General features: G+C 44.2%; 2 protein-coding genes across 2 annotated transcripts; both read left to right on the top strand.

The window, feature by feature from the left end:
* Nucleotides 1–2,529: 2,529 nt before the first annotated feature.
* Nucleotides 2,530–4,233, top strand: LOC116368101 (uncharacterized). Its single transcript, XM_031819101.1, has 3 exons — nt 2,530–3,216; nt 3,438–3,514; nt 3,835–4,233. Exons 1-3 carry the CDS (start codon nt 2,550–2,552, stop codon nt 4,060–4,062), a joined length of 972 nt encoding a protein of 323 aa, XP_031674961.1. The 5' UTR covers nt 2,530–2,549; the 3' UTR covers nt 4,063–4,233.
* A 15,073-nt stretch (nt 4,234–19,306) lies between these two features.
* Nucleotides 19,307–20,912, top strand: LOC116368102 (uncharacterized). The gene is made up of 3 exons (XM_031819102.1): nt 19,307–19,887; nt 20,109–20,185; nt 20,508–20,912. Exons 1-3 carry the CDS (start codon nt 19,527–19,529, stop codon nt 20,739–20,741), a joined length of 672 nt encoding a protein of 223 aa, XP_031674962.1. The 5' UTR covers nt 19,307–19,526; the 3' UTR covers nt 20,742–20,912.
* Nucleotides 20,913–23,121: the final 2,209 nt, after the last annotated feature.

Here is a 23,121-nt window from a genome sequence, read left to right as displayed (position 1 = left end):
AGAAATACACTACAAGACGTGATAGGTAGTAAAGTATTGCAATGCCTCTCTTTCTCATCTATGTGAAGGCAAAGAAGGTTGAGGCCCTTGACCTTAGCACATGTCCCATACTCCAAACGGCCCTCACAGACACTGACACCGTGATGAAGACTGCATACAAGATCATGCCGAAGAAGATTGTGGTACTTGGTTCAAACATCAAGCATATCATCACCCAGGTGCTTCTTCAAGTAGATCCCCAAGCCTTTCAGGGGGGAGTGTATTTGGAGACACCTGCTATCATCAACGACACCCAAGCTCTTCTGTGGTCTATTCCCTGGGTCGAGGTCACTGAGGAGGAGGAGCTGTCGAACGGTCAGCAGTCCATTGATGCTTATGAGGTGGCTAAGACTGTCATCAACAACCTTGAGCAAGTGCTGGGCCCAAAACCGGTGCTGGCGAGAGCACTGCGAATCGGGTCACACATCTTGACAAGGTACATTGTTCATCTCGTAGGTCTATGCATTGCTAAGACAGTGCCCGTTGTTTATGCTGCCAATGAAGAGGAGAGACGTATTAGTCAGGATATGGTGAACATCTGTCCTCTACCTGCTAGATTGATCATTAGTGGAGAACTATTCAGTGACTTCATAGTGAAGTTTATTCTAAAACTTCATCCAATGAACGGACGCGGTACTAAACAGCTTGACCAACAGGCTCTGCTCTTACTGGTCGTTAAAATGGCCTCCGTTGCTTTTAACATCTTGAGGAAGATTCCAGGTATATCTGTGGATGAAAATCTGTGCCCCCCCTTCTGCGACATGAGAAAGACAGTGTTGCACATGCAGAGTGCCATGATACATCAGTTTGGCACGACAATCAAGATAAAAAAACTGGTTGCCATGAAGGACACGGTGATCATCTCCACCATCCCCAGCGCTATCTGTGAGGGGATCCTGATGGTGTACAAGGGCATCAGTGACACCTATCCGCTTCAAGTCCTCGGCCCACGGCGTCCAATAGCTAGGAGCTGCGAAGAGGCTATGGAGAGCAAACTCTTTGCAGTAGCCCTACCCGAGGACCTTAGGAAGACCATCTACAATCACTACGGGTCCCGGGTTGGGAAACTGGCACTGTTCCTGAAGGCTTTCCCCCTGAATGACCACATCAAGTTGGAATACATCCGTCGTGTTTCTCTGCCTCGTTCCTCCAACAGAGATGTAGTCTGGATCGACCCCAAATACTTTGTTGGGGACGACGATGAAGAGGTTGTAACATCAAGCACAACAATGCCTGATAATCCTCTTGCTCTCGACGTCAGTCAGGCTGCCTTTTTGAAGCAGTTCCCACAGACTGATGTTTTCGGGGTAACCACAAAGGACTGTGGAAAGCCTGTGCAAGAACCGGCTCAGACGGAGACCGAGAGGAACAAACCAAAGATGACAAACCTTGATATTGTTCCTGTTATTCTTGTCAGGAAAGTCTTTGACTCTGTTTTTGCAGATTCATATACAATCAGGCAGCAATACGGTTCATGGGAAGACGTCTCACTTTGCAATGATATGGTAGAGCACCTACATATCCAGGTCCAGAAAGAGGCATTGAAATACCAAAACCAAAGACTGTTCTTACGCACTCTGAGGAAGCTCAACGATGAGCCGGACAAGATGGCCAAATTCTTAGAAGATGTCTCACTCTCTATCAAGAGCAAGTACTTCAGGACTTTCCATGAGTGGCCAATGGTTAAAGCCCAGCTATACCCAGAAATACAGTCTCTGCTGGTCTGCGATATCATGGTCAGAGAGATCATGGCTCACCTGAGGCCTACCTTGACCTTCGCCAAGGACACCAAGAAGGGTGATGACCGGCCATACTGCATCAACATCCCGGTCAAGAGAGAGACCAGAACCCCGGATGATACAGGTAGAGCAATGCTACTGTTGGTGTGGTATATTCAGAATCAGGCCTAGTCTCTTGTAAATGACTTATTCCACAATGTTCTTTCATTCACAATTTCACAACAACATCCGATGTAGAGTCAACTGCTACAGTAACAGTCAGCTAACCAGTTGGACAATAACAATTTGAACTCCTCCCTTCCTTTCAAATGTACTATCTTGTCACATTTCCGTTTCCCTTAGACAAGACCAAGCTGGAGCTTTGCATTGAGAAAGCCAGCGCTGACAGAATGAAGAAACTCCTCACACCACTTGAGAAGGTAAGCTACACTGTTTTCTGTATTGTCTCATTGATAATATCAGTCAATTTGAATGTTGTCTGTCCCGTACTGAGCTGCAGCTTCAGCATTGAAAGGTTGCTGATGGTGATGGCTTCCCGAGGTTTGTTTCCACTACAGGAGGGGAGGAGGGCTAATAATTATGTTTGGAATGGAGTAACTGGAATGGCATCAAACACATGGAAACTGTGTGTTTGATGTGTTCGATACCATTCCATTGATACCATTCCAGCCATTACTATGAGCCCGTCCTCCCCAATTAAGGTGCCTGTAGTTTCCACTCACCAACTATGTTTGTTCACAGGAACCCGAACCCTTCTGGAAGACGGGATCGATGGCAATGATGGAGGAGGAAAATAATAAAAAGAAGAAGGTGAAGAAGAGGGGTGGGTTTGGCCATAAGAGAAAAACAGCGAAAGAATTCCCACAGACTGTTGTTTTCGAGTCAACTACAAAGGACTGTGGAAAGCCTGTGCAAGAACAGACTCAGACGGAGACTGAGAGGAACAAACCAAAGGTGACAAACCTTGATATTGTTCCTGTTATTCTTGTCAGGAAAGCATTTGACTCTGTCTTCCCAGTTTCATGTACAATCAAGCAGCAATACGGTTCATGGGAAGCTGTCCCACTTTGCAATGATATGGTAGAGCACATACATATCCAGGTTCAGAAAGAGGCATTGAAATACCAAAACCAAAGACTGTTCTTACGCACTCTGAGGAAGCTCAACGATGAGCCGGACATCATGGCCAAATTCTTAGAAGACGTCTCACTCTCTATCAGGAGCAATTACCTCAGGACTTTCCATGAGTGGCCAATGGTTAAAGCCCAGCTATACCCAGAAATACAGCCTCTGCTGGTCTGCGATATCATGGTCAGAGAGATAATGGCTCACCTGAGGCCTACCTTGACCTTCGCCAAGGACACCAAGAAGGGTGATGACCGGCCATACTGCATCAACATCCCGGTCAAGAGAGAGACCAGAACCCCTGTTGATACAGGTAGAACAATGCTACTGTTGGTGTGGTACATTCAGAATCAGGCCTGGTCTCTTGTAAATGACTTGTATTCCACAATGTTCTTTCATTCACAATTTCACAACAGAATCCGATGTAGAGTAAACGGCTATGTGTAACAGTCAACTAACCAGTTGGACAATAACAATTTGAACTCCTCCCTTCCGTTCAAATGTCCTATCTTGTCACATTTCCATTTCCCGTAGAAAAGACCAAGCTGGAGCTTTGCATTGAGAAAGCCAGCGCTGACAGAATGAAGGAACTCCTCACCCCACTTGAGAAGGTAAGCTACACTGTTTTCTGTATTGTCTCATTGATAATATCAGTCAATTTGAATGTTGTCTGTCCCGTACTGAGCTGCAGCTTCAGCATTGAAAGGTTGCTGATGGTGATGGCTTACCGAGGTTTGTTTCCACTACAGGAGAGGAGGAGGGCTAATAATTATGTTTGGAATGGAGTAACTGGAATGGCATCAAACACATGGAAACTGTGTTTGATGTGTTCGATTCAATTCCATTAACACCATTCCAGCCATGACTATGAGCCCGTCCTCCCCAATTAAGGTGCCTGTAGTTTCCACTCACCAACTCTGTTTGTTCACAGGAACCCTTCTGGAAGACGGGATGGATGGCAATGATGGAGGAGGAATATAATAAAAAGAAGAAGGAGAAGAAGAAGGGTTGCGGCTGGTTCTGGGATTTGTTTGGCCGTAAGAAAAAAAACAGCGAAAGAATTGTGGATGGAGGATTGTTGCAGGCGCGAATACTAGAAATCACATCCACACAAACCAAGTGTATGGACGCACACACATTTACACAGAGACAGACATAACAACAAGGCCTACCTCAGATCCCAAAAAGACATTGTATGTTGCCTGTCTAATACTGTCTTATTTTCCATTTTGGGATACAGGATGTGTATTTATAGCTTACCAGAGACTGTTTTGGCACCAAACAATTTTCTCTCTGAACTTTTATTTGAAAAATAAACACTTTATTTGAAGTATTTTGCGTGACTTTGTTTTCTAAAGACATGTCTTTTATGTCTTTATTTCTGATATATATATTTTACATTCCATATAGAGGAGCCTGATGCTCAATGTAACCAATAACCATCCATTGTATTGTTTTATGGTGTAGCCTGAAAATCTGTGTTTTAAATTGTTCAACACATTTACTTTGCTGAAAATACAGTATGTTTCGAATTTTGGGCTTTTGGGATCATTTATACAGTAGACTATTCAAATGAATCAGTTAATTAACAACAACGAACATTTGGTGAATTAATATACGTTAAATAAAAACGCTTCCGTTAATAGTCTTAAACGGATCATTTACAAGAATAAATGGTACAAAGAGTAGAATATGAAATGCTGTAGCTGTTTCTGAGGATTGTTTGGCCGTAAGAAAAAAAAACCTGGTTGGACCCCTGGACATTTCTAACACTTCTTGACAATCTTGCTCAGAAACGCAGCAAGACCATAGCTGTAATGTAAGACAGGTGTTTGGAAAGGAGAGCTCACCTCTACATTCAGCAGTCTACATGATATGACCAAGATGTATCACAGTGGGGCAGCATGGGATTAAAACTTTGCAATCTCAGTGCATCAGTGATCATGACGGAAGTCTCTCATCCATAACATGCTAAGATATTTTTCTTATTCTTTATTTAAAAAGAATATAACACTTTGTACAAACATATTACTTGTTAATTAGAATGAATATATGTTATGTAGTCTATAAAATGTATCAGGTCTGAGGTTTTTAGGAGTACATTTATGATGTGATGCCAAGGAATGAAGGGAATTATTAACCTGGACTAGGTCTTTGTAAGTCTGGGTACCCGTCTAACTAACATTCCGCTCCTTGTCCCTTCTGTCAAACACATGGTGCCCAGGCTAGGTCTTTGTACCTTCTTACATATAAATACAATTCAAATAACATACAGTATTATATACAAGACTTCTGTAACATTCTTGCACTTTGCACATTGACATTCTTAAGTCTCCAAATAGGGAACAAACTGTAAATCAACACAGGTACAGGAGGGTTGAAAGCATGGTATGGCTCATACAATGTGTGGAAGTAAAAATGGAGGATCACATGTTTCATTTAGGAGATAAAAACAACGCAAATGAATTGTATATTATTTTTTGTATCATTGAAGGAGATTTATTTGCCTACTGTGACCTACGGTTTGTACATAGTCAGCGTATGTCCTCTCTAGAGAATCTAGATGTACTGTATCCTGGACAGCCAGTCAATGCAATTTCCAGCTTTCATGCAACTGCACACTCCTCTGTGTAGAAAGCTGGTACCCACAAAAGACTAAGTCAGGTCTGATGTTTTTAAATAGTCCATTAGTAGGAGACCTGGGCCAACTTCCTGTGCTATGGCAGGCACCGTGTTATGCTGTGGAGCGCACGGTGTCCCCGGTGCGGGTGCATAGCCCGGTGCGGTACATTCCAGCTCCTCCTATCGGCCGGGCTAGAGTGGGCATCGAGCCAGGTGCTATGAAGCCGGCTCTACGCATCTGGTCTCCAGTGCGTCTCCTTGGGCCGGCGTACATGGCACCAGCCTTAAGCATGGTGTCCCCGGTTCGCCAGCACAGCCCAGTGCGGGCTATTCCACCTCGCCGCACTGGCAGGGCGACCGGGAGCATTCAACCAGGTAAGGTTGGGCAGGCTCGGTGCTCAAGAGCTCCAGTGCGCCATGTACGCCGACGCATGTCTTGTATTCAAGATCCTCAATGGCCTGGCTCCCCCTCCACTCAATATTTTTGTTAAACAGAAAACCCAGACATATGGCAGCAGATCCACAAGGTCTGCCATGAGAGGTGACTGTATAGTTCCCTTAAGGAAAAGCACCTTTAGTAAATCCGTTTTCTCTGTGAGAGCTTCCCATGTCTGGAATACACTGCCATCAGACACACATAACTGCACCACATATCACACTTTCACAAAATGCATGAAGACATGGCTAAATGCCAATCAGATTTGTGAACATGGTCCCTAGCTGTGTGTTGCCGCTCTCCATGTTGTCTGTTGTCTGTAGCTTGTGAGGTGTGGAAACACTTTGTTGCTTTTATGAATTTTGTCTTGCTGCTTTTTGTTTTATGCTGCTCTGTCTGTATGCTACGTCTTGCTTGTCCTATGTTGCTCTGTCTGTATGCTATGTCTTGCTTGCCCTATGTTGCTATGTCTTGCTTGTTCTATGTTGCTATTGTTTATATTGTAATTGTTTTTAATAACCTGCCCAGGGACTGCGGTTGAAAATTAGCCGGTTGGCTAAAACCTGCACTTTTACTGAAATGTTGATTAATGTGCACTGTCCCTGTAAAAATAAAAATAAACTCAAACTCAAACTCAAACGGTCCGGTCTATCCAGTACCACCTCCACGCACCAGCCCTCCGGTGGCAGCCCCCTGCACCAGGCTGCCTCTCCGTCTCATCCCTATGGGTGCTCCCTCCTTTTCAGCGCCGCCAGAGCCTTCCTCATCTCCAGCGCCACCAGAGTCTCCCGCCTGTCCGGAGCTGCCAGAGTCTCCCGCCTGTCCGGAGCCGCCAGAGTCTCCCGCCAGTCAGCCAGGATCCGCCAGAGCCGCCAGAAATCCAGGATCCGCCAGAGCCGCCAGGATCCGCCAGAGCCGCCAGTCAGCCAGGATCCACCAGAGCCGCCAGTCAGCCAGGATCCGCCAGAGCCGCCAGTCAGCCAGGATCCACCAGAGCCGTCAGTCAGCCAGGATCCGCCAGTCAGCCAGAAGCCGCCAGAGCCGTCAACCAGCCTGAGCTATCTCTCGGTCCTGAGCTACCCCTCGGTCCTGAGCTACCCCTCGGTCCTGAGCTGCCCCTCAGCCCTGAGCTACTCCTCAGTCCGGAGCTGCCCCTCAGTCCGGAGGAGTTTGTTTAGTCCAGTGGGGCCCTTTAGTAGGGTTGCCAATCCTAGGTCGGCGGCGAGGGTCGCCGTTCCTAGGAGGAGACTAAAGCGGTCAAAGACTATGGTGGAGTAGGGTCCACGTCCTGCGACACCACGGACAGATGCCCACCCAGACCCCCCCTATAGGTTCAGGTTTTGCGGCCGGAGTCCGCACCTTGGGGGGGGGGGGGTACTGTCACGTGAGCTGAGTGGGCATTCTATGTTGTGTGTCTAGTTGTCCCATTTCTATGTTTGGCCTGATATGGTTCTCAATCAGAGGCAGATGTTAGTCATTGTCTCTGATTGGGAACCATATTTAGGTAGCCTGTTTTGTGTTGGGTTTTGTGGGTGGTTGTTTCTTGTCTTCTGTCTTTGTGTCTATGCACCAGATAGGACTGTTTCGGTTTTTCACATTTGTTGTTTTGGTATTTTGTAGTGTTCACGTTTATAGTCTTTATTAAACATGTTGAACTCTAACCACGCTGCGCTTTGGTCCGATCCTTCGTCTACAGAAGAAAACCGTTACAGACATTCATTGTACTGTTGAATGGGATGGCCAATTTAGCGGACAAAACAAAACTTAACTCACACATACACAAAATAAAACAAAATCCTATTAGGTGGTACATGTATAAGAAGACAGCATATAGTCATTACAAGCAGTGAAGTTAAGCCAAAAATAAATATTGAGTGGAGTACAGCACAGAGTAGCAGCAGATCGTCAACCCAGTTATGAAGTGGGACTAGACCATTTATCCAGTATCGGCTGCCATATTTTGCAAAACATTGGACTTCTATTGGAGGTATTGTATCGAATCTTTTCCATATGTATTACATTCCCTAAATCCCGTAACCACATTTCAAAGGTAGGTACAGTCTCCAATTTCCAAAATTGCAATATGAGCCTTTTGGGTAATAGAATACAAAGAGAGACAGCCTTCCCTTCCTGGTTATTTCCATCAACTGTACCAAACAGAGCGATCAATGGGTCTGGGGCTAGAACTCTATCAAAGGCTTTAGATAAGTAATCAAAAATGAGAGCCCAGTAAGCATGTAACTTAGGACATGTCCAGAATAAGTGGGTCAACGTCCCCTCATCCTGCTTGCACCTCTCACAGTGGTGAGGTGTCCGGGAATATTTTATGCAGTTTTACTTTTGAGTAATGTAACCTTAAACTGTACAAGGTTGTGTCTGGCATTCACTGAACTGTGGTTTATATTCCTGAGAGCTTCTACCCAGTCCTCATCTGAGATTTCTGAAGTTCTTGTTCCCAAGCCCTTTTAATGGTGTCTGTGGATACCTCTATGTGGGCCTGTAGCACATCATACAGTCTAGAGACCAACCCTTTTGAATGGGGTTTAACAAGGATCAAGCTATCTAATGTAGGACTATTTGGCTTCATGCCATACTGTGGGATATGTGTCCTTACGAAATTCCTGATTTGGAGGTATCTGAAAAAATGTGTTGTTGGCATGTTGAACTTTCCCTGTAATTGTTGAACTGAAGCTAACAGACCATCTATGATTAGATTACCAATTGTTGTGAGCCCCTTCTCCCTCCACTGTGAAAACACCACATCATCCAATGCAGGGTGGAAACCATGATTCAGGCAAATTGGGCTCTCTATGTAAACAGTGGGTATGTTAAGAAAATACCTCATCTGTTTCCAGATCCTAAGCGTATGACAAATGACTGGGTTAGAGTCATAAGTGGATGTTTTCACATATGATGGGCTATTAACAAGTGCAGGGAGTGAGGAACGTTGACAGGAGGCCTGCTCAATCAAAAGCCATGAAGGCATATCCTTCTGTGTCATCGCAGGTAAACTTTCCCTCCAGAAAGACACAATGTTCAGATTTGCAGCCCAATAATACAGTTTAAAGTGAGGAAGGCCAAAGCCCCCCTCTATCTTGTACTTGCATAAATGCTTCTTTGAAATTCTGTCTGACCTTGTTATCCCATAAAAAGGGAGTTACTATTGAATCCAGTTTCTTAAAATAGCTTTGTGGTATGAAATTGGGTAGACATTGGAAGAGGTACAGAAACCTGGGTAGGACAGCCATTTTAATAGCATTCATAAGACCAAACAAGGAGATAGGCAGTTTTCCAAAAATCTATATTTTGTTTAAGCTGATATATTTCAATAGCTTTCAAGATCTCTTGTCACTACAATGTGAAGGCTTGTGAACTTGTCCATCACTGTTCTAAACGGGGTAGATTGCAGAAATTGCATGTCCACAGGCGGTGATATTGGCATCAACTCCCTTTTTTGCCAGTTTATCTTGTAGCCAGAGAAGGAGCCAAATGTGTTTATCAAGTTAAGTAAGGGTAGAATAGAAGTTTTAGGCTTGGACAAAAACAAAAGAACATCGTCTGCATATAGGGAGATTGTGTGCTGTGTGTCCTTTATTTTGACAGAAGCTATATCGGCACATGCCCGAATGCCAGTAGCAAGGGGTTCCATGGCTATAGCGAAGAGAGCAGGCGAAATAGGGCACCCCTTGAACAAGCGGAATGACTGCGACATTTCCTGATTGTTTACCACGGACCATTGGGTGTGCATAAATAATTCTTATCCAATTAATAAATTCCTTTCCAAACCCGACATCATATACTTCCACTCAATCTGATCAAACGCCTTCTCTGCATCAAGAGCTATTACCACTGCCTCAACCTTATGATCGTGATACATTACGTTGAAAATTGTAGTATATATGTCGGACCGGGATAAAAACCTGTCTGGTCAGGGTGTATGATGTCGGAAATATATGTTTTCAATCGGTTTGCCAATATCTTTGTCAACACCTTGTTTTCTATGGGGAGTAACGACACGGGGCGATAAGACGACATCTCCATGGAATCTCTATCTTTTTTCAAGATCAGTGCTATTGTAGCCTCATACAGTGTTTGCGGGAGTTTGGCATTTTCTTTGGATTGTTTAAACATTCGCAACATAAGCAGAGAGCTAGACTGGCGCAGTACTTCTTATAGAATTATATTACATATCCATCGGGCCCAGGGGCCTTGCTGTTTGAAAATTGTGCTATCGCTGTGTTAATTTCCTCTAAAGTTATCCCTGCATCGGGTGCAGTAGCTGCCCCCCTGTCTAGTTTAGGAAGTTCACATTCAGCGAGAAAGCGTTCCATAGTTTGTGGATCAGTTGCATCGCATTTTGATTGGTATAGCTCTGAGTAAAACTGCGCTAAGCATTTATTAATATCCTTTTATTATTTATTTATTTATTTATTTTACCTTTATTTAACCAGGTAGGCAAGTTGAGAACAAGTTCTCATTTACAATTGCGACCTGGCCAAGATAAAGCAAAGCAGTTCGACAGATACAACGACACAGAGTTACACATGGAGTAAAACAAACATACAGTCAATAATACAGTATAAACAAGTCTATATACAATGTGAGCAAATGAGGTGAGAAGGGAGGTAAAGGCAAAAAAGGCCATGGTGGCAAAGTAAATACAATATAGCAAGTAAAACACTGGAATGGTAGTTTTGCAATGGAAGAATGTGCAAAGTAGAAATAAAATAATGGGGTTCAAAGGAGCAAAATAAATAAATAAATCAAAACTAAATACAGTTGGGAAAGAGGTAGTTGTTTGGGCTAAATTATAGGTGGGCTATGTACAGGTGCAGTAATCTGTGAGCTGCTCTGACAGTTGGTGCTTAAAGCTCGTGAGGGAGATAAGTGTTTCCAGTTTCAGAGATTTTTGTAGTTTGTTCCAGTCATTGGCAGCAGAGAACTGGAAGGAGAGGCGGCCAAAGAAAGAATTGGTTTTGCGGGTGACTAGAGAGATATACCTGCTGGAGCGTGTGCTACAGGTGGGATATGCTATGGTGACCAGCGAGCTGAGATAATGGGGGACTTTACCTAGCAGGGTCTTGTAGATGACATGGAGCCAGTGGGTTTTGGCGACGAGTATGAAGCGAGGGCCAGCCAACGAGAGCGTACAGGTCGCAATGGTGGGTAGTATATGGGGCTTTGGTGACAAAACGGATTTCACTGTGATTGCATCCAATTTGTTGAGTAGGGTATTGGAGGCTATTTTGTAAATGACATCGCCAAAGTCGAGGATTGGTAGGATGGTCAGTTTTACAAGGGTATGTTTGGCAGCATGAGTGAAGGATGCTTTGTTGCGAAATAGGAAGCCAATTCTAGATTTAACTTTGGATTGGAGATGTTTGATATGGGTCTGGAAGGAGAGTTTACAGTCTACCAGACACCTAAGTATTTGTAGTTGTCCACGTATTCTAAGTGAGAGCCGTCCCGAGTAGTAGTCCAGATCCTGCGGATCTGTTACTATTTTACCCTTCTTGTCTTTTATTTTGTGAATAGCTCTAGATGCCTGTACATGCCTTAGCTGTCTTGCTAATAATTTATGTGGTTTGTCACCCAGTTCAAATAACTTTGTTGCGTTCTAGCAAGTAAAGAGCCCCCCCTTTTCGAAAGGATGGTATTGTATTCATATTTTAACGTTGCGATCTTCTCAAGGACTGTATACGAGATATTCGTCCTAAAAATGTTCTCCTGTTCCCCTAACTGTCTTTCAATTTCTCTCAGCCTAGTATTGGCGCGTTTCTTCCTCTCTGATGTATAAGAAATAATGTAACCTCTAATCACAGCCTGTAGAGATTCCCAAAGGTGTAGTCGTCAACATCCCCCGTGTCGTTAGTTCCGAGGAAAAGGCAGGATTGCTACCCCTCTCGCTTTTGCATCAAAGTTAGACTGGTATATCTGACCGATCCAGCCGACTCGTAGCTTGGCCTGAGCGTAGCGTTTAATATGAGTTTCTTGAAGAAGCACTATGTCAGCACCCAGTGATTTAAGATGAGAAAAAACCTTAGCTCGTTTCACCACATGCCCCAGGCCATTACAGTTCCAGCTGACTGTCTTCATTCGTGAACATAAAACACAGACCCCATCCCCCCTCCCGTCCTTTTACTGAGTGACTTCCCCAAACGTATTACTCCTTGGCTAACACACAAACCTTAGGGTGTCTAGACATACAGCATGAACTAACTCGTAGTCTATAAACTATATTAAATAACACTTAACTCTCACGTTAGGGGGTGAGTGGCACTAAAACATGATATGCTAAACAATGCTATATTAGCCACAACATCTCACCTATCATATAAGTCCCAATTTCTGATCTTCTAATCGAAAAGGCCGGAAATTCAAACACATTCCTGGACTGTATTTGGCCATTTAGGCGGTTGACACAACCTCTTTTGGGTTGTCAAACGTACGTGTTGATCCTTTCGACTGTCACCTTAGACCGGGCTGGGAAGAGGAATCCATATCGGATGTTGGCCGCCCTGCATTTGTTGCGTACCTCATCATACTCTTTCCGTTGGTTGCTCACCTCCAAGGTAAGATCTGGGTAGAAAGACACCCTGGCTCTGTTGTAGTTAAGGGGGAACTTTTGACTAGCCAGCTTGAGGATGAGATCCCTGGTCTGGGATAGTGCAGCCGTACAATGAATGGCCTTGGTGGCCCGCCCTTGTCCGGCGTCGTTGCCTGAGATCTGTGTGCGCGGTCGATCAGGATGGCCGTTTTGAAGTGTTCACACCCCAGCAATGCCTGTATCAGATCCGAGACAAATTCAGTGGGTTTCCCTTTCTCAGTGTCCTCCTGGATCCCACATATTCGGATGTTCTGGCGTCTTGAAGGCGACTCGAGCATTTCCAGTCCGGCTTTCAGGTTTTTGTTGTCATTTTTGAACGTCGCGCACTGTTTCTCTATGTCCTGTAGCCTGGCCTCGTGATCGACTGTCGTCTGCTCAACCTCATGCACCCTTCCCTTAGTTGCCTTCACAGCCAACCTTGTGTCCACCTTCTTGCTTAGTGAGTTTATGGCAGCCAGTATGTCACTTTGAGTTGGATCTGTGGGGAACTCTTGGAAGCTAGCCTCTTCAGCTAACTCCTGGGTCGGCGACGTTGGAATTGGTTCGTTGTTTATCTCATTCAAATTATCTTGTTTAGCGCACCCTTTTTGGTGCCTTTTCCCTTTGTCATATTTGTTTGAAGTTATAGGTTGTGAGAGGTTAAGATAAATACTAATTTGTTTCAAAATAGAGAGGAGCTCTAGCAAAGCACGTCTACTCCATAGCACGCTCTCTAGCGCCCCACGGAGTCCTTTCAAAAGCATCTCTTAGTTCTAGACTGAAATGATACCATGCTCAGATCCTGAGCAGAGCTATCACTGGCAGGAGGACCACATAGGACATGTTTTTCAGGTCCTCTATGGTCACATTCATAGAAAGAAATACAACAACTTTAAGTGACAGCATTTCCTCCCCCTCTCTCCATTCCAGTGTCTCCCATTTCTACAATTGGCAAGTGTCAGACAGTGTGGGGCTGTCCTATACAGGTACTGCCGTCTAGCCCCGTACCTGGCTGGGGTCCACACTGGCCTGTACAAACACATGCGCTGGAATGTGGAGAGACCCAGAGAGAGCCATCAACACAGAGTAGTGAGTGAGAGAGAGAAAGGGGGCGGAGAAGAAAAGAGTTAAAGTAAGGCACAACATGCCAATGAACAATCGTTGTAATATTAGTGGCAAGAAAAATGTGGGACTCTTTTGAACTGAGATGTTCGATCACATGTGCATTTTGAAATTCAGGCCTAAGAACAGTCGGATCAGATGGCATTTCTCACTGCCTGTGTGACTGCCTGTGTTGACTGCCTGTGGACTGCCTGTGTGACTGCCTCTGTGACTGCCTCTGTGACTGCCTGTGTGACTGCCTGTGTGACTGCCTGTGTGACTGCCTGTGTGACTACCTGTGTGACTTTGTTCTCGTTCAGTTACTTACTGTGCTACGAGGACGTCCCTGAGGAGCTGGCTGAGGGGGGCGATGGAGAGGGAAAAGGGGGAACGGTTGCTATAGGCAATATGGTCAAGATGTGGACAATCCGGTCAGTGGATCCAAACGGATCCTGACCCCGTGAGAGACCACATCTACGACTGGTAAAAGGTCACACTCAGATCGCTTCACAACACTCTTTCATCTTTGACTTGTTTATAGAATACTTAAGAGTAAGCACCATGTTAATATAACTCACACGGTGTGTGTTCCTGCGTGTGTGTGTTCGTGTTCATTCCAGGGTGCTGTGCTGGGTTCCGCAGGCTAGGCACCACAGGCTGTTGTGTCTGGGAGGAGTGGAGCCCTCTGCTTGCAACGCTACTGACTGCCTGCTGGGGGCGTTGTTTTCTCAACAGAGCCCAGTGGAAGGTCCCAGTCGTGAAACAACATAACGGAGACAATCCACTATTCTAGTACTGCCTTTGATTTAAAGGATTTAACAGGACTTATTGTTAGCTTTACATTGTGTTATGTCGGCTAATGTTTTCAAATCTAAGTAACTATTGGGAAGGACTTTAAGGACTGGACTCTGACAAAGCTTTGGTTCCTACTAGACAGTCATCCATGATGAATATTTTCCTTATAGTTCCTTACATATTGTGTAAAAACAAATATAATTTATAAAGACAGCGGGTTTTATTACCAGTTCCCTACCAGCTAGTGATAGATTTGAACTGTATCTGATGTTGTCTATTCATATCAAGGTTTTATTGAGCGTGTGTTACTGTATTCTGTGGTTGTTGGAAATCATTTTGTATGATCAGAATAAAACTATTGACTTACCATTCATTTGCACGGGAGTGTTATTTTGTGAAAGAAAACAATTTATTGAAAATAAATGATTGTGTAAATATTTTAATAACATGGGGTCTCAGTACTGTACTTACAGTGTAATTATTTGTTTGTAAACAATGGAGTAATACAACATTAAAGTTTGCCATATGGTTAAGATTTTGCTCACTTGAACCATTTAGTTGTGACATCACAATGTCTTTGTTTGCCAAGATTCTAAAGTTCTAAATTTGAGCATTCTATACTTCTATATTCATACACATGTATTCTGAATTCAGACTGCTATAATACAGCACTCGTGTTGGTTGCATTGCTCGATTGTTTAGTTCTTATTTTGGATTTAGTTCTAGTACAGTTTTGAAGTTTTCTGTAAATAAATATTTTCTAGTTTACTGGTCTCCTGGGGATAACTTGGAGCAAATATGGATGACTCGACATCCATCCAAGGGTCTTCTTGGGTCCATTGTTACCTTGATGAGCTGGTAAGTTTGCCATTAATTATACAATAGCTCTCATGTGTTTAAACATCTACTTTGATGTTCTGCTTTAGTATTTAATAGGTTTTGTATCCACCACATCCATGATAAATCTGATATCCTGAACAAAATGACATTGTCATGGCCATAAAATAAAATGTCCTGTGTGATTCCACTGCTAATATTAAACTCCTACTGTGTGTACAGATGCTGAAGGTGAAGGATCGCCAGAGACTTCATGAGATTGAGCAGGAAGTTCATAGAGAGCTGAGCTTGACACCAAGCCAATGTCACCAGTCTCCAGGAGAGGTATACTCATTACTTTCCATTCCCTAAACTATAGTACATCATTGCTATCTACTACACCATTGCAATCACCCACATAGACTGTTTATTTACCTGTATTGCACCTTTAGTTCACAAAGGAACAGTATGAACTAATGTCTTCTTCCTCTCTTCCATCTGAAGGTAACCATGGAGGGGCAGCAGCTCATGACTGACAAGGCCAAGCATCGGTTCCTTCCCAAGAGCCTCTTGGTTCTGTAGCTCTGATGAGTGGCGACACAGCAGATATTCTCTCAGAGAAACAGGCCCAACCTGAGATCAGGTCAGATGAGATGCTCCAGGTGGAGTTTCCTCTGCCAGACCCAGGTGGAGATTCCACAAGAGGTCAGGGAGGTCATGGACAGCCTGCTGGACAAGGTGGCAGATGGAGAAGCCCAGGAGAAGAATGCTGAGGTCCTCGTGGCAAACCTGAACCCCTATCCTCCCTCATCCTCAGAAGTTTATGTCATACGGGTCCTGGACAGCCAGGTAGACAAGGTAAGACCTGGATCCTTTATTTGTGAACTGTTGTTGTATACCTACACTGTTAAAAAAAGGGATCCAAACGGGTTCTTTGGCTGTTCCAGGTAGAACCCCTGGCCTAGCATCGTCCGGGTTAGGGAGGGCTTGGCCGGTAGGGATATCCTTGTCTCATCGCGCACCAGCGTTAGCAGTGCCCGCTAACCAAGGTTGCCAGGTGCACGGTATTTCCTCGGGCTTCCGGGTTGGATGCGCACTGTGTTAAGAAGCAGTGGTTGGTTGGGTTGTGTATCGGAGGACGCGTGACTTTCAAACTTGTCTCTCCTGAGCCCGTACGGGAGTTGTAGCGATGAGACAAGATAGTAGCTACTAAAACAATTGGATACCACGAACTTGGGAGAACATTTTTGTAAAATTCCCCAAAAAAAGGAAAAAAAGAAAACCAGAAAGGGTTCTTCAAAGGGTTCTCCTATGGGACAGCAGAAGAACCCTTTAAGGTTCTAGATAACACCTTTTTTTCCTAAGTGTAGTACTAAACCTGTACATGAAATAAGAAATACACTACAAGACGTGATAGGTAGTAAAGTATTGCAATGCCTCTCTTTCTCATCTATGTGAAGGCAAAGAAGGTTGAGGCCCTTGACCTTAGCACATGTCCCATACTCCAAACGGCCCTCACAGACACTGACACCGTGATGAAGACTGCATACAAGATCATGCCGAAGAAGATTGTGGTACTTGGTTCAAACATCAAGCATATCATCACCCAGGTGCTTCTTCAAGTAGATCCCCAAGCCTTTCAGGGGGGAGTGTATTTGGAGACACCTGCTATCATCAACGACACCCAAGCTCTTCTGTGGTCTATTCCCTGGGTCGAGGTCACTGAGGAGGAGGAGCTGTCGAACGGTCAGCAGTCCATTGATGCTTATGAGGTGGCTAAGACTGTCATCAACAACCTTGAGCAAGTGCTGGCCCAAAACCGGTGCTGGCGAGAGCACTGCGAATCGGGTCACACATCTTGACAAGGTACATTGTTCATCTCGTAGGTCTATGCATTGCTAAGACAGTGCCCGTTGTTTATGCTGCCAATGAAGAGGAGAGACGTATTAGTCAGGATATGGTGAACATCTGTCCTCTACCTGCTAGATTGATCATTAGTGGAGAACTATTCAGTGACTTCATAGTGAAGTTTATTCTAAAACTTCATCCAATGAACGGACGCGGTACTAAACAGCTTGACCAACAGGCTCTGCTCTTACTGGTCGTTAAAATGGCCTCCGTTGCTTTTAACATCTTGAGGAAGATTCCAGGTATATCTGTGGATGAAAATCTGTGCCCCCCCTTCTGCGACATGAGAAAGACAGTGTTGCACATGCAGAGTGCCATGATACGTCAGTTTGGCACGACAATCAAGATAAAAAAACTGGTTGCCATGAAGGACACGGTGATCATCTCCACCATCCCCAGCGCTATCTGTGAGGGGATCCTGATGGTGTACAAGGGCATCAGTGACACCTATCCGCTTCAAGTCCTCGGCCCACGGCGTCCAATAGCTAGGAGCTGCGAAGAGGCTATGGAGAGCAAACTCTTTGCAGTAGCCCTACCCGAGGACCTTAGGAAGACCATCTACAATCACTACGGGTCCCGGGTTGGGAAACTGGCACTGTTCCTGAAGGCTTTCCCCCTGAATGACCACATCAAGTTGGAATACATCCGTCGTGTTTCTCTGCCTCGTTCCTCCAACAGAGATGTAGTCTGGATCGACCCCAAATACTTTGTTGGGGACGACGATGAAGAGGTTGTAACATCAAGCAACACAATGCCTGATAATCCTCTTGCTCTCGACGTCAGTCAGGCTGCCTTTTTGAAGCAGTTCCCACAGACTGATGTTTTCGGGGTAACCACAAAGGACTGTGGAAAGCCTGTGCAAGAACCGGCTCAGACGGAGACCGAGAGGAACAAACCAAAGATGACAAACCTTGATATTGTTCCTGTTATTCTTGTCAGGAAAGTCTTTGACTCTGTTTTTGCAGATTCATATACAATCAGGCAGCAATACGGTTCATGGGAAGACGTCTCACTTTGCAATGATATGGTAGAGCACCTACATATCCAGGTTCAGAAAGAGGCATTGAAATACCAAAACCAAAGACTGTTCTTACGCACTCTGAGGAAGCTCAACGATGAGCCGGACAAGATGGCCAAATTCTTAGAAGATGTCTCACTCTCTATCAAGAGCAAGTACTTCAGGACTTTCCATGAGTGGCCAATGGTTAAAGCCCAGCTATACCCAGAAATACAGTCTCTGCTGGTCTGCGATATCATGGTCAGAGAGATCATGGCTCACCTGAGGCCTACCTTGACCTTCGCCAAGGACACCAAGAAGGGTGATGACCGGCCATACTGCATCAACATCCCGGTCAAGAGAGAGACCAGAACCCCGGATGATACAGGTAGAGCAATGCTACTGTTGGTGTGGTATATTCAGAATCAGGCGTAGTCTCTTGTAAATGACTTTTATTCCACAATGTTCTTTCATTCACAATTTCACAACAACATCCGATGTAGAGTCAACTGCTACAGTAACAGTCAGCTAACCAGTTGGACAATAACAATTTGAACTCCTCCCTTCCTTTCAAATGTACTATCTTGTCACATTTCCATTTCCCTTAGACAAGACCAAGCTGGAGCTTTGCATTGAGAAAGCCAGCGCTGACAGAATGAAGAAACTCCTCACCCCACTTGAGAAGGTAAGCTACACTGTTTTCTGTATTGTCTCATTGATAATATCAGTCAATTTGAATGTTGTCTGTCCCGTACTGAGCTGCAGCTTCAGCATTGAAAGGTTGCTGATGGTGATGGCTTCCCGAGGTTTGTTTCCACTACAGGAGGGGAGGAGGGCTAATAATTATGTTTGGAATGGAGTAACTGGAATGGCATCAAACACATGGAAACTGTGTGTTTGATGTGTTCGATACCATTCCATTGATACCATTCCAGCCATTACTATGAGCCCGTCCTCCCCAATTAAGGTGCCTGTAGTTTCCACTCACCAACTATGTTTGTTCACAGGAACCCGAACCCTTCTGGAAGACGGGATCGATGGCAATGATGGAGGAGGAAAATAATAAAAAGAAGAAGGTGAAGAAGAGGGGTTGCGGCTGGTTCTGGGGTGGGTTTGGCCGTAAGAGAAAAAACAGCGAAAGAATTCCCACAGACTGTTGTTTTCGAGTCAACTACAAAGGACTGTGGAAAGCCTGTGCAAGAACAGACTCAGACGGAGACTGAGAGGAACAAACCAAAGGTGACAAACCTTGATATTGTTCCTGTTATTCTTGTCAGGAAAGCATTTGACTCTGTCTTCCCAGTTTCATGTACAATCAAGCAGCAATACGGTTCATGGGAAGCTGTCCCACTTTGCAATGATATGGTAGAGCACATACATATCCAGGTTCAGAAAGAGGCATTGAAATACCAAAACCAAAGACTGTTCTTACGCACTCTGAGGAAGCTCAACGATGAGCCGGACATCATGGCCAAATTCTTAGAAGACGTCTCACTCTCTATCAGGAGCAATTACCTCAGGACTTTCCATGAGTGGCCAATGGTTAAAGCCCAGCTATACCCAGAAATACAGCCTCTGCTGGTCTGCGATATCATGGTCAGAGAGATAATGGCTCACCTGAGGCCTACCTTGACCTTCGCCAAGGACACCAAGAAGGGTGATGACCGGCCATACTGCATCAACATCCCGGTCAAGAGAGAGACCAGAACCCCTGTTGATACAGGTAGAACAATGCTACTGTTGGTGTGGTACATTCAGAATCAGGCCTGGTCTCTTGTAAATGACTTGTATTCCACAATGTTCTTTCATTCACAATTTCACAACAGAATCCGATGTAGAGTAAACGGCTATGTGTAACAGTCAACTAACCAGTTGGACAATAACAATTTGAACTCCTCCCTTCCGTTCAAATGTCCTATCTTGTCACATTTCCATTTCCCGTAGAAAAGACCAAGCTGGAGCTTTGCATTGAGAAAGCCAGCGCTGACAGAATGAAGGAACTCCTCACCCCACTTGAGAAGGTAAGCTACACTGTTTTCTGTATTGTCTCATTGATAATATCAGTCAATTTGAATGTTGTCTGTCCCGTACTGAGCTGCAGCTTCAGCATTGAAAGGTTGCCGATGGTGATGGCTTCCTGAGGTTTGTTTCCACTACAGGAGGGGAGGAGGGCTAATAATTATGTTTGGAATGGAGTAACTGGAATGGCATCAAACACATGGAAACTGTGTGTTTGCTGTGTTCGATACAATTCCATTAACACCATTCCAGCCATGACTATGAGCCCGTCCTCCCCAATTAAGGTGCCTGTAGTTTCCACTCACCAACTCTGTTTGTTCACAGGAACCCGAACCCTTCTGGAAGACGGGATGGATGGCAATGATGGAGGAGGAATATAATAAAAAGAAGAAGGAGAAGAAGAAGGGTTGCGGCTGGTTCTGGGATTTGTTTGGCCGTAAGAAAAAAAACAGCGAAAGAATTGTGGATGGAGGATTGTTGCAGGCGCGGATACTAGAAATCACATCCACACAAACCAAATGTATGGACGCACACACATTTACACAGAGACAGATATAACAACAAGGCCTACCTCAGATCCCAAAAAGACATTGTATGTTGCCTGTCTAATACTGTCTTATTTTCCATTTTGGGATACAGGATGTGTATTTATAGCTTACCAGAGACTGTTTTGGCACCAAACAATTTTCTCTCTGAACTTTTATTTGAAAAATAAACACTTTATTTGAAGTATTTTGCCTGACTTTGTTTTCTAAAGACGTCTTTTATGTCTTTATTTCTGATATATATATTTTACATTCCATATAGAGGAGCCTGATGCTCAATGTAACCAATAACCATCCATTGTATTGTTTTATGGTGTAGCCTGAAAATCTGTGTTTTAAATTGTTGTTTTTGATTAGATCAACACATTTACTTTGCTGAAAATACAGTATGTTTCGATTTTGGGCTTTTGGGATCATTTATACAGTAGACTATTCAAATGAATCGGTTAATTAACAACAAACATTTGGTGAATTAATATACGTTAAATAAAAACGCTTCCGTTAATAGTCGTAAACGGATCATTTACAAGAATAAATGGTACAAAGAGTAGAATATGAAATGCTGTAGTTTCTGAGGATTGTTTGGCCGTAAGAAAAAAAAACTAGTTGGACCCCTGGACATTTCTAACACTTCTTGACAATCTTGCTCAGAAACGCAGCAAGACCATAGCTGTAATGTAAGACAGGTGTTTGGAAAGGAGAGCTCACCTCTACATTCAGTAGTCTACATGATATGACCAAGATGTATCACAGTGGGGCAGCATGGGATTAAAACTTTGCAATCTCAGTGCATCAGTGATCATGACGGAAGTCTCTCAATCATAACATGCTAAGATATTTTTCTTATTCTTTATTTAAAAACAATATAACACTTTGTACAAACATATTACTTGTTAATTAGAATGAATATATGTTATGTAGTCTATAAAACGTATCAGGTCTGAGGTTTTTAGGAGTACATTTATGATGTGATGCCAAGGAATAAAGGGAATTATTAACCTGGACTAGGTCTTTGTAAGTCTGGGTACCCGTCTAACTAACATTCCGCTCCTTGTCCCTTCTGTCAAACACATGGTGCCCAGGCTAGGTCTTTGTACCTTCTTACATATAAATACAATTCAAATCCAATTCAAATAACATACAGTATTATATACAAGACTTCTGTAACATTCTTGCACTTTGCACATTGACATTCTTAAGTCTCCAAATAGGGAACAAACTGTAAATCAACACAGGTACAGGAGGGTTGAAAGCATGGTATGGCTCATACAATGTGTGGAAGTAAAAATGGAGGATCACGTGTTTCATTTAGGAGATAAAAACAATGCAAATGAATTGTATATTATTTTTTGTATCGCTGAAGGAGATTTATTTGCCTACTGTGACCTACGGTTTGTACAAAGTCAGCGTCTGTCCTCTCTAGAGAATCTAGATGTACTGTATCCTGGACAGCCAGCCAATGCAATTCCAGCTTTCATGCAACTGCACACTCCTCTGTGTAGAAAGCTGGTACCCACAAAAGACTAACTCAGGTCTGATGTTTTTAAATAGTCCATTGAATTCCCCTTATTCTAAAGAGCTTGGTATATGGAGTCCTTTCAAAAGCAATCTCTTAGTTCTAGTCTGAAATGATACCATATACCCTACTCCCTACATAGTGCACTTCTTTTAATCAGAGCCCTTTGTGGGCTTTTGGGAATAGGGGGCCATTTGAGAGACAGTCCCAGTGTTCCCCAGTCACACGTAGCGTCCACTGGACTTGATCTCCGGACACAGCCGGGCCTCCAGGTCCTCTATGTTCAAGGACTCTTTCCGACTGGTCAGACTGGTGGCGCGTGTGATCTTGGTCAGCGTCTCCTTGTAGGGCGGCGGCAGGTAGACCATGACGTACACGCTGTCCGACATGTCAGAGCTGGTGCTGGTGTGGCGTTCGCCGTGGCCGGTGAGCGAGGAGAGGAACTCCTCGCTGCTCTCGTGGTCCTGGAGGTCCAGGCTGAGCTTTGGAGGGGAGCACCTCCAGTAGGCCAGGAGTACCAGGAGGCCCAGCATGAGGAGGGAGGCGATGGGGAGGACCACGTAGAGGAGCAGCCCTGACCTCCCTTCCTGGTCGAGGTTCAGCTCATTCCAGTTGTCGCCCTGGTGGATTTGGAGGGAAAAAGGGTTAATAAATCACATCATTGACAGGACAGAAAAAAAAGATTCCTCTAAAATACATGCAGGATGATGTTGAAGATATGAAATCAAAAAATCAGTAATGGGTTTTGCCTCAAAAAGTCAATGTTCCACCGGATGAGTGATGATCCTCTTCCATCTTCTCAAAACTGAAAGGTGGTTTGTGAAATCAAGATATCCTACACTGACAGGCTCAATAGGGACTTATATGCCAATATTTG

Source organism: Oncorhynchus kisutch, unplaced genomic scaffold, assembly GCF_002021735.2.
Source record: "Oncorhynchus kisutch isolate 150728-3 unplaced genomic scaffold, Okis_V2 scaffold1843, whole genome shotgun sequence".
In the NCBI taxonomy this organism is placed as follows: domain Eukaryota; kingdom Metazoa; phylum Chordata; class Actinopteri; order Salmoniformes; family Salmonidae; genus Oncorhynchus; species Oncorhynchus kisutch.
Note: the sequence above shows the minus strand (reverse complement) of the source record. Positions and strands in the feature narration are given on the sequence as shown.